The sequence below is a fragment of the Calliphora vicina genome, chromosome 2, assembly GCF_958450345.1.
Source record: "Calliphora vicina chromosome 2, idCalVici1.1, whole genome shotgun sequence".
Lineage (NCBI taxonomy): Eukaryota > Metazoa > Arthropoda > Insecta > Diptera > Calliphoridae > Calliphora > Calliphora vicina.
The window spans coordinates 90,982,752-90,994,789 of NC_088781.1; the positions used below are offsets into that span (position 1 = coordinate 90,982,752).

At 33.8% G+C, this 12,038-nt stretch overlaps 1 protein-coding gene across 1 annotated transcript; it reads right to left on the reverse strand.

The window, feature by feature from the left end:
• Nucleotides 1–378: 378 nt before the first annotated feature.
• LOC135950682 (uncharacterized) lies at nucleotides 379–9,749 on the reverse strand. Its single transcript, XM_065500213.1, has 4 exons — nucleotides 9,093–9,749; nucleotides 8,450–9,027; nucleotides 7,847–8,336; nucleotides 379–3,792 (listed from the first exon to the last, which is right to left on the reverse strand). Exons 1-4 carry the CDS (start codon nucleotides 9,747–9,749, stop codon nucleotides 379–381), a joined length of 5,139 nt encoding a protein of 1,712 aa, XP_065356285.1.
• Between the last annotated feature and the right edge of the window lie 2,289 nt (nucleotides 9,750–12,038).

Sequence of the window (12,038 nt, forward strand, 5' to 3'; positions counted from 1 at the left end):
AATTTGTGTAGATACCTATAAAAATTAAACATTTATGATCGATAAAGTCCAATTTCTGGTGGACATTTGTGTGGGGGCTAGGTAAATAATGGACCGATTTCAGCCAGTTTCAATAGGATTCGTCATTGGGTGAAAAAAATGCATTTACCAAATTTTATAGAAATATGATAATTACATGATTTGTAGATTATCGAGTCGATTTTAAAAAATCTAGTGTATTTGAATATAATTTATTTTTACACTAGATTTTTTTAAATCGACTCGATAATCTACAAATCATGTAATTATCATGAGATTTCACATACTTGTTTTCAAACAAAATCAGGTAAATTTACTGGTTTTTGTTGTTGTTGTAGCAGCATGAACAATTTACAATAATCAATCTGGATGTTCTGGTGGTTCTGCATGTTGTTCAAGTCCAAGAAATTGAGCTACTTCAACAGGATGAGTCCATAAATCCATTGGACTGAGCGAAGTAGGGTTGGCTGAACAGTTAAATATGTGGAGGGTGTCATGAGGACCCTGACCACATGCTGGGCATAAGTTAAGGACGGCACGGTCTATGCGAGACCAAAAGGCATTAAGCCTGTTGCTCCATCCTGATCTAAGTTGTGCCAGAACGACTCTTGTTCCACGCGGCAGAACCTTCTCGGCGTCTGCTATCGGTGGTGGGCGACCTCCAAGTACGACATTCATACGGTATCCTGCTACCGCGGAATTGATGGCGTCTCTGTGAATGTCGTTCAAAGCTGTCATAAACGAGCGGCGATCAAATGGATCCTGCACATACCTCTGTATGTTCTCCTCGTATTTCCGAAGGTCCTGTCTGACATGCCTCGGGGGAGATTCCAACTGTGTGATGTTGAAGTTTGGATGACTCCTCCGATGACATCCCAGAAGGAACTGTTGCGTCAACATGACGTTGTGTTCCTTGACCGGTAGAACCTTGGTTTCCTCGTGAATGTGATGTTCGGAGGTTATTTGAAGGCAGCCTGTGACGGTCCTTAAGGCTGCGTTTTGACAGCTTTGAATATTTCTCCACTGGGTATCACTCAACGAAGGCGACCACACTGGTGCAGCATAGTTGACCACTGACCGGCCAATCGTTTTGTAGGTAGCAAGCAAGGTTTCTTTGTCCATACCCCAAGTACTGCCGGCTAGTGCTTTGAGGACCTTGTTCCTATTTCGCAGTTTATGCGTGATTGCAGTGGCGTGTGCTGAGGAGGTAAAAAGGCTATCAAAAGTGACACCCAAGATTTTCGGGTGGTTCACTGTCGGAATTTGTACGCCGTCGACCATGATGCCTAAATTCAGTTTTACCTCCTTCGTCCAGGTGGTGAAGAGTGTTGCTGATGACTTCGTTGGTGATAACTGCAGGTTACGTGCAGTGAAGAAATTGTGGATTTCATTGAGATAACCATTTACCATACCGCAAAGCTCATCAACGTTGTGACCTGTTGCCAATATAGTACAGTCGTCCGCATACGAGATTATCTCTACGCCCTGTGGGGGCACTGGGAGTTTAGAGAGGTAGAAGTTAAACAGGAGCGGCGACAGGACCCCGCCCTGAGGGACTCCTTGTTTAACTCTACGGGGTTTTGAGCATTTGTCTCTAAACTCCACGAACGACTGCCTGCCACTCAGATAGTTCACTATCCATCTCTTCGTGTTGTTGGGCATTGTGGACTGCAGGATGTCCTGGAAGAGTGTGGCGTGACTGACAGTGTCGAAGGCTTTCGACAGGTCAAGTGCCACTAGGATAGTTCGTTCACAAGGCCTCTGCTGGTTTAAGCCCTGTGAGATCTGAGTGACTATGGCGGATAATGCTGTGGTGGTACTGTGCATTTTACGGAATCCATGCTGGTGACGAGCAGCTGGTAGTTGACGGGTCAGCTGGGGGAGGAGAAGAGCTTCGAGTGTCTTCGCTACAGGTGACAGGAGGGAAATCGGCCTGTACGATTGTCCCTCACTCGCGATTTTCCCAGGTTTTAGCAATGGGATCACTCGACCCATTTTCCAGACATCGGGTATTGTTAAGCTCCTCACTGACAAATTAAAAACCATTGTCAGGTACTCGACTCCCCGCTCGCCTAGGTGTTTTAGCATCAGCATGGATATCCCATCAGGTCCTATTGCCTTTGAAGGCTTAGCTGTGTTGATGGCTTCTGCAACTTCAGTTGGCGTGTAAAGTTGTGGTGTGTCCGAGACTGGAAGATCGTGTAGTTTGCGGACAATACTTCTTTTCGCCTTGTCTCTCTCGGGGTGCTCAATGAATTGTCGGCAAAAAGCTCGCGCGCACCGTTTAGGGTCGGATATGGTGGTATCTGCAAACTTAATCGCGACCCTATCATCCTTCTTAGTCGGATTGGAGAGAGACCGAACTGTGGACCACAACTTGCCAACTCCAGAACTTAAGTTGCAGTTCTTCAAATGATCCAACCATTTGTTTCGCTTGTCCTCATTTACCAACCTGCTGATATCGCGGTTCAGCTGGGCGATCCTAGGGTCGTCAGGGTTGGTACTTCGGATGTCATCACGCTCATCTGCGAGTCCCGCTGCTTCTGCTGGGAAGTGCGGTCGCACTACGGATATTCTACCAGCGGGAATGAAGCGAGCGGCTGCTGCTGTGATGGTTTCGCGAAACTTCCTCTCTGCTTTGTGTACGTTGGAGGGAATCGGTAGACCATTGAAGATGCGGTCGGTAAATTCTCTGAAGCCGTGCCAGTCTGCTTTCTTTTGGTTGATGTAAGTTCGGCATTCAGAGACGATGAAATCGTTGGGTCTATCCAGACAAACGATTATGGGTAAATGGTCTGATCCTAGAGAAATAACTGCACGCCAGGTTGTGCAGTTAATCAGACCAGGACTCGCTATGGTGATGTCTGGCGAACTTGCGCAATTACCCATAATCCGTGTGGGGGCATCATCATTTAGTGTGCAGAAGGTGGATTCGTCAATCTGTTCCGCCAGTGACGCTCCTCTCTGGTCTTCCCCAAGACTTGAGTGCCAGAGCTGATGGTGAGCGTTAAAATCCCCTAGGACCAAACGAGTATCACCATCTAGTAAGGTCCTAATGTCGGGATGGTAGCCTGTTGGACAACTGGCTACTGGCGGAATGTAGACATTATAGAGCTCCAACTCCGTATATCCCGATCTGACCGCAATACCCTGAACTTCAAGATATTGGTCTCTAGAATTCAGATCGAGAGAAAGAGCCCTATACTGCACGGTATTGTGTATAATAAACGCGATGCCTCCACCGTTGCCTCTGGTGCGGTCTTTTCGGAGAACGTTGTATCCGTTGCAACTTTGCAGACTGGAATTACTCGTAAGTTTTGTCTCCTGGACCGCAGCGACCACGATGTTGTGTTGGCGCATAAATCTGGTTATCTCAGATATTTTCCCTTGGAGGCCATTGCAGTTGAACTGCAATATGGATATCAACCCAGGTCTACGGACTGCAATCGATGGTGTGAGCGGCGATGGTTGTTGCTGCTGCTGTTGTTGTGATTGCGGTGGGGAGGGTGGAGGTGTGGCGTAGGATGATGCCGAAGACGCCGATGAACTACGTCGCTGGCAGCATGGGGCAACGTAATTCTCCGACCACTCCCTTTCATGATTTAGTCCGGAACAATTCCTAAGGTGACACCAGCCCAAACAAGAGTTGCACCTTAATTGTGTTGACATGTGGTGCAGTCGGTTCTGGCAAACCGTGCAGAACCATGGTCCGGGATTTACTTCAATTCCGGCACGGACCAGTAGGATGCGGAGCAGCAATGCCGGAAGGTGCAGCTCCGTGATTAAAAATTGTAAAGTTGTTGTTGCTGGGTTGACAGCCCTTGGCCGAGTAAGCTCGGGTCATTCCGGTGCGTAGAACCGGCTGTCGTGGGAATGTACTGGTTTTTGTTGTTGGTTTTGCCTTCTTGAAAGCAAAATTATGTTTTTTTTTTACAAATTTTTTCATTTCCGTTGAATTTAACCTTGAACATATTTTCAAATATGAATCTTTAATGCATTTCCACCATGTTGGTTATTGACCCGCATTGTGTTGTTACTTCACTTATGTGATTCAGTTTTCATTTCATAATTTTTTTGCAATCCCAAATTATTTAAAAACAAAAAAATAAATGAATTTATAAAAATGTTAAATTGTGGCGTAAGCAAAATGTATTTTCCCATAGAATGCATAGTTTTTTTGTTTGTCGCGTGCCGGTATTAAGTTGTAATTTAAAACACATTAATATTTAAAATAAAATAAAAATTTCTTCGAATTTAACCTTGAACATAGTATCTGATAACGAATTTTCAATGCATTTTTACAGAGTTGGGTTGTTGACCCTCTTTGTGTTGTTGATTCATTTATTGAATTCAGTTTTCATGGCTGGCTGGCTATCCATGTAAACCTTGTGCGCAAAGTACAGGTCGCAATTTTGAAGATATTTCTATAAAATTTGGTAAATGCATTTTTTTCACCCAATGACGAATCCTATTGAAACTGGCTGAAATCGGTCCATTATTTTACCAATTTTTTTGGTCATTTACTTAGTATAGGGTATTATATGGTCGGGCTTGACCGAGTTTTCTAAAATAAAAAAATTATTTCAATTCAAATAAGTACATACATATGTAATATAGAAATTGTTAAGGAATATGTATTATAAAAACCCATGTTTTTATATGTAAAACCTAATTTTTCATGTAATCGAAGTGTCTGGATTATTTCATTATGATTAAATAAATGTAAAAAAGTAGAAAAGTAAAAAATTATAAAAGTAGAAATGTAAAAAAAGTAAAAAGTAGAAAAGCAAAAAATTATGAAAGTAGAAATGTAAAAAAGTAGAAAAGTATAAAAGAAAAAACTAAAAATTATAAAACTAGAAAAGTAAAAAATTATAAAAGTAAAAAAGTAGAAAAGCAAAAAATTATGAAAGTAGAAATGTAAAAAAGTAGAATAGTAAAAAGGTAGAAAAGTAAAAAATTATAAAAGTAGAAATGTAAAAAATTATAAAAGTAGAAAAGTAAAAATTATAAAAGTAGAAAAGTAAAAAAAAGTAGAAAAGCAAAAAATTATAAAAGTAGAAATTATAAAAGTAAAAATGTAAAAAAGTAAAAATTATAAAAGTAGAAGTAGAAAAGCAAAAAATTATAAAAGTAGAAATGTAAAAAAGTAAAAATTAGAAAAGTAGAAATGTAAAAAAAGTAGAAAAGCAAAAAATTATAAAAGTAGAAAAGTAAAAAATTATAAAAGTAGAAAAGCAAAAAATTATAAAAGTAGAAATGTAAAAAATTATAAAAGTAAAAAAAAGTAGAAAAGTAAAAAATTATAAAAGTAAAAATTATAAAAGTAGAAGTAGAAAAGCAAAAAATTGTGAAAGTAGAAATGTAAAAAAGTAAAAAGTAGAAAAGAAAAAAATTATAAAAGTAGAAATGTAAAAAATTATAAAAGTAAAAATTATAAAAGTAGAAAAAAGCAAAAAATTATAAAAGTAGAAATGTAAAAAAGTAAAAAGTAGAAAAATAAAAAAGTAGAGAAGCAAAAAATTATAAAAGTAGAAATGTAAAAAAGTAAAAAGTAAAAAAAGTAGAGAAGCAAAAAATTATAAAAGTAGAAATGTAAAAAAAAAGTAGAAAAGTAAAAAATTATAAAAGTAGAAAAGCAAAAAATTATAAAAGTAGAAATGTAAAAAATTATAAAAGTAAAAAGTAGAAAACTAAAAATTATAAAAGTAGAAATGTAAAAAAAGTAGAAAAGCAAAAAATTATAAAAGTAAAAAGTAGAAAAGTAAAAATTATAAAAGTAGAAAAGTTAAAAAGTAAAAAAAGTAGAAATGTAAAAAATAGAAAAGTAGAAAAGAAAAAAGTAAAAATTATAAAAGTAGAAAAGCAAAAAATTATTAAAGTAGAAATGTAAAAAATTATAAAAGTAAAAATGTAAAAAGTAAAAAATTATAAAAGTAGAAATGTAAAAAAGTAAAAAGTAGAAAAGCAAAAAATTATAAAAGTAGAAATGTAAAAAATTATAAAAGTAAAAATGTAAAAAAGTAAAAAGTAGATAAGTAAAAAATTATAAAATTAGAAATGTAAAAAAGTAGAAAATTTTTAAACTTGAATTGAATATATTATTCATTAGTTGTTATGCAATTGTAGAAATTTTTAATATTTATAGTTTGAAATATTTTGTAGACTATATTATTTTTGTAGACTTGATGTAAACTTTGAAAATATTGGATTTTTGAAGTTGTGCTTAAAGTTGTTGTTGATTTAATTTTATGTTTTAAAAATGATAAATTTTATTATCTGCTTAATTAGCTTTTTGAATCTAAAATATTGTGTTAGAAATGTGAGATTAAAATTTGTTTGACAAAGTTAGGTTTGAGTGGAGAATTTTATAATAGATGTTGTGTTGAAAATTCTGGAAAATTCTTTTTGAATCCTTATTATTATTTCGATCATTAATGCTCTTGAGGTAGTTTAATATTAAAATTTATATTTTTGTATTTTGAAATCTTTATTTGATTTTGAATTAAAAATTATTAATCTATTTTTATTATTCTTCATTTCATTAATTGATAATTTTATTTACTTTATAGGGGATTTCATTGATTGTTAAAATTATGTTTTAGTGGAGTTATAATAAGTGGAGACATGTAATTATTTTTAATGAGACCTTGTTATACATCTAGTATTGTTGTTTAGGATTTAAAAAGTAATTTCAATAACCAGAATTTTATTAAGTTATTATTATATAGTTGAGATGACTCGACAGGCTATTTGGTAATGAGCTAATCTATCAATTAGGAGGTTGAAAGTTCAATTCCCAAATAAAGACTGAAAACTAAGTTTGAATATAATTTATTATTGATTTGTAGCAGTTAAATAATTGGTAATTGTTTCTTAAATTTTGGATGAAATTTGGATTAAAATATTTATTTTGTGAATTTATTTTTATATCTCAGACCTTGTTCTGAAATTAAAATGTTTGAAATTTGTAAAACTGGTGTAGGGATTTATTTTATATTGTTTTAAGTAGGTAATTCATATTTTTTTCTTAAAATTTGGTTAGAGTAAAGACTTTTATTAACATTTTATTTTCGTTTTAAAGTTATATTTAGTGGAGACTTGTGAATTAAAGGCTTAGTGAGCACTGTTATAGTTATTTAAATTTTTATTTGAATAAAGAGATTTTTCGTGGTTATATTTGCTTCTATGAAAATTGTTTAGATTTTATGTTATACTGAGGAGATTTTTAATTTTTGTGGTTATATTTTCGTTGTGTAAATATTGAGCCATATACTAATTTTAAAAGTATTCTAGATATGAATATGTTAAATGTGAATAAAAACAAAAAAATTATCCCATTAAAAATTGTATACCCTAATGCAGACTAATTAAAAGAAAATAAACACTCCTATTAAAACTGCATTAAAAGCCTCTACACAATAGTACAACAAAACTAATGAAATAAAAAAACAAAATCAATTCCACACAATACAACACACAAAGCATTTTTATACATTACTCAAATTACCTGAAGCAAGAAAACAAAAATTTACAAATTGTCGCTGCCTTTTTCTCTGCCAACAATTCCTCGTCATCAAATTTTCGCTGCCTTTTTCTCTGCCAACAATTCCTCGTCATCAAATTTTCAATATTCCTCTTCTCTGCCAAAAATTCCTCATAACAATTTTTCAATATTCCTCTTCACTGCCAGTTTAGAGGAAAAAAATTCCTCTAAATCACGCCAGAAACCCCATATTTATACTACTGGCCACGTTTCCGGCGGATATCGTATAAATTCATGCGGCAAGTTGAAGCGTAGAAAAAAGTTTATAGTTTTCACAGTTACGAAAGCGCTCAATTCATTCGACAAAAATTGCTCAGTTACTTCTGCAAAATTAACCGCAATTTTTTTCATGCTTCGGATAGGTCCTTCATCATCTTCATCCCAATCATCATCTTCTTCTCTAGTTTCTTCATCTTTTTCAAGTTGAACTTCCTTGTCTTTTTCTTCAAGGATTTCTTTTCCATCATATATGCACATAATTGCCAACATTTTTCGTTTTATGTCACACGAAACATCTGAATCAAAGTAGGCGAGAGCTATAGCCTCCTCCGCGAGATACCACAAATGTCTGATAAACTTTGTTACCATTACTTTTGACAAATTCTTATCCAAGTCTGCATATGAGTGAAGTGCTTTCAAAAAGTTGAAGTCCTGATTGGGCGCTTTGACAGCTTCAGTACAGCGATACCAGACTTTCACGTACAGACGAACAATAAACACACAGACATCTCGAATTCCATCCAATTGTGACTTTGCCAGTTTAAATTTGTCTCTGAACATAAATATTTTCAGTGAATAAATTGCTTTAGACATCCATCGTGCGTGGTGAATAGGTATGAGTTCTTTAAACTTATATTCGCCAAAATCGCCTCCAAGGAATAAAACAACCAGTTCCAATAGTTCTTATAGTCGTTACGACGTTGTCTTTTCTGTAGTTGGACCATGCTAAAAGTAATGATGTCATCTGGAGCAGTAATTAATTTCGAAGAAACGATCTCATCGCTCACTCCAGTTCCTAATGCATTCTGATTGATTTTTTCCCAATTCTGCTGGAAACGGCGAAACAGAGAAACATCTGGAGCAAAAGTTTTTCCAATTTTTTCTTCGAACACTGCTCTTAGCACCAATTCATATATGTGATGTCTACATGGAAGATGCATCAAATCTCTCTCTAATAACTGTTCAAGTAAAACTGCAGCTCCTGCAAATTCACCGGTGTTTGATGATGTCGTGTCAAAAGACATGGCTTGAACTCGTTTCGAAAGGTTCCATTCTACCAGTAGTTGATAAACGGCAGCTGCAATATTTTTGCCTTTTCCACAATCTAGTTTTGGAACGCCTAATATTTGTTCGATTTCGCCATTAGTTACAATAACCGGAAGGCGATCAATCTTATTCATTCCTGTAATGTCTTCCAGTATTTTGCCATCCCAGTGCACTACAAGAAATGCTGTTGCCTTCAACTGTAATGGAATAAAATATTTATATTAGTATTGAAATTAAATTGGTATAAGAAAAGTAACCTTACATATAAGTTCTCCTTTACAAAATCAGCGATTTTTTGTCGATTTGCAGTACGGTATCTTCGAATTGGCGAGCGATTTAATACCAAATTTGATACGTTGTGACCAAGTCCTTCAGCTACTGCAGCCATTAAATGCACTGCATTTCGGTCAGATATCATGCATTTATCCAAAGCAGAAACGATCGGTAGAGCGACCACTTCCAATTCCATTCCACCAGCGCCAACATTGTCTGACGATTCGGTAGATGATGTGAATTGCACTGTACCCATTGCTAAGGTATTAATTTTAGTAGTTGCTCGTAATCGCCGTTCATCTGCCTCTTCTCGTTCCAATTTTCGTTTTTCAATGCCTACAAGAGCCATGTCAATGCCAATCATGCTGCCTGGGCGGCCTTTTTTCCTCTGTGCAAGCAAAAACTTTTTATCCTCCTCTATTTTAATCGTGGTGAGTGCATTAACATGAGCAATATCGAAGAGATCGTCTAATTCTTCGTCAAACTTATCCTCTTTTACTTTATGCGACGTTCCTCCTCCTGTTGAGCTGTTGTTCAATTTCCTCCATTTCTGGTACAGCTTCTGAATTTGCTTTATGACCGAAGACTTGTCTCGGGTCGGAATTCGTGCTTTATTCCAGAAAAGGAGCACTTCGTTTGCAGCCATTGTTGTACTTTTTCGCACTTCCAATTTTAGTGTACGAGTGTGAAAAAAAAATACACCAAGAACTTCTTTTTTAGACGGCAATTTTGATCACAACAGCTGCGGAATAACATATTCAATCAAATAAATGTTATGCTGTTGCGATCTCAAATTAATTTTTGTCGTTGATGATGCCATTGCAATTCAAATGCGAACCTGTTCTATTGAAAAATTTAGTTTTTAGGTTTTAGTTTTAATTGTTTTATTTCTTTGTACTCACTTTTTCCAGAACTACTGTTAGTTTTAATTTAAATGGAGAATTATTCACTTTCACAGCTCATAAATTTATAAGGTGTATATTTTAAAAAATGTTATGCAAATGTTTCTCAATGAATTTAGGTAAGTTTTTAAAATTCATTGAATATATTTTTACCTATATAATCTTCGTAAAAACCCAATAAAAATATAACTGAAATTTAGATTTATATATCAGGTCGAAATAAAAAACACGAAAGTACATCAATGGGTTTTTCAATGTTGTTTGGAAAATTTGACAATATTTAGTAATATTACCTGTTATATTATTACTTAAAAATGAATACGTGGAATATAAGCCATAAAACAAAAATAATTTTCATGGAATTAAAAATGTAATGTTTTTAAAAATTTTAAATATTACCTGTCTACAACCGCTCATTATTAAAGGGGCATTTTATGATTACATTGCTAAATAAAATAAAACTCAATGAACAAGCCAATTGGTCTATTCACTTTTTTGCGTTCTTTGACAATAGAAATGGGTGTTTAATTAATGTTAGTAAAATGTGAAGAGTAATTCACGAAATGAAGTTTAGAACATATTTATACTTGTGGAATTCCATTAATTTTTAATTTGGAGAATTCAGTTTTTTTGTATGGGGACCCCCTGAACGGTTGGAGATAGGGGGTATGTTTGTTCTAGAAAAATATTGGGGATACGAAAATAATGGGGGTTGCTCATACATTTTACCTACCTAGGGGTGACTCCTGAGTAGTTATGCACCTTTTTCTATCCATTTACCACCAATTTCGTTCTCACGAACTTTGACCCCAGTGCGGCACGCCAATTTTTAACTGATCGAGCTGAAATTTTTTTCAGATTTTTTTTTATCCTAACCTCACACAAATGCCCTTCGTTTTTGAAACAGATGAGTTTTAAATTTTTTCATACATTGGGGGTCCACCTTAATAAACATGTCTGTGATACGTTAGTTTGTATTGTCTTATTTATGTTTTATGTATAACCTTTTATATGTACATATTTTTGAGCTGGTCGCAATTTTCATCTTTGGTATTGTCTTTTATTAATTTACTTTTATTATATACTAGAATAAGGAAAATATACAGTTTTACACAGAGACCGTAATGATTATAAGTTTTATTATAAAACTTATGTTTTAATAATTATTTTTCAAGGAAATTTATTTTCCTCAGAAAATAAAAATTATTGTTGAGTTTTATATTTTCCTTATAAAATAAAACTTATTGTTTGAGTTTTATTTTTTGTTCAAAAAATAAAAGTTATTTCTTGAGCTTTATTTTTGTTCAAAAAATAAAAATTATTTACAGAGTTTTATCTATTATTCAAAAAATAATGATTATTTTATAAGTTTTATTTTATTGTTCAATAATAAAACTTATTTCTAAAGATGAATATATTTTATTTTTTCGCTACTTTAATGTGTAGCATCTTCAGGAAAAAAAGTAAAATACAATAACATTACATCTTAGAACAGTTAGAATTAAAAATGACATTTCTACACTAACTTGCGTTGCTGGTACGCTATGTACAACAATTGCCAATTCATATAAATTGGGATAAAGACATTTTTTTTCATCCCAGTATATCATTATATCTTGATGTTTCTCTAGCAAATGGCGTTTTATATTTGAAACATAATTTCCATTAAATCTTTGTTTGCATATTTTCCACTCTGATAAATTGCTTTCTTCATAAAAATAAAACAAATTTCGATATAATATATCACGTTTGCGACCAATTTTTTAATAAATAGTTAATAAGACCGATATTTTACGAATTCAATAACTAAATATTACACATATCATATATGACATAACAAAACAATTTAAATTGAGGAGCTACTTAAAAATAATAAATTTTATAACGTTTCAGAGTTAATGATGTAAACTTCAAAAACAATAAAAGCCCATTTCAAAAAACATTGAAGTGCAAAAATAGTATTCCACCAAAATGTATTGCTCTAATCAAACTAAAAAACACCTTAGTTCTGATTTTGTGAAATTTTATTAAGA

Bases quoted from the DNA above. Each gene is read 5' to 3' on its own strand.
- LOC135950682 (XM_065500213.1), bottom strand. From the start codon at position 9,749: ATGGCTGCAAACGAAGTGCTCCTTTTCTGGAATAAAGCACGAATTCCG. The intron at 9,028-9,092 runs GTAAGGTTACTT...ATTCCATTACAG, and splicing joins TTGTAAAGGAGAACTTATAT to TTGAAGGCAACAGCATTTCT. The intron at 8,337-8,449 runs GTTTTATTCCTT...ATTTATGTTCAG, and splicing joins AAGAACTATTGGAACTGGTT to AGACAAATTTAAACTGGCAA.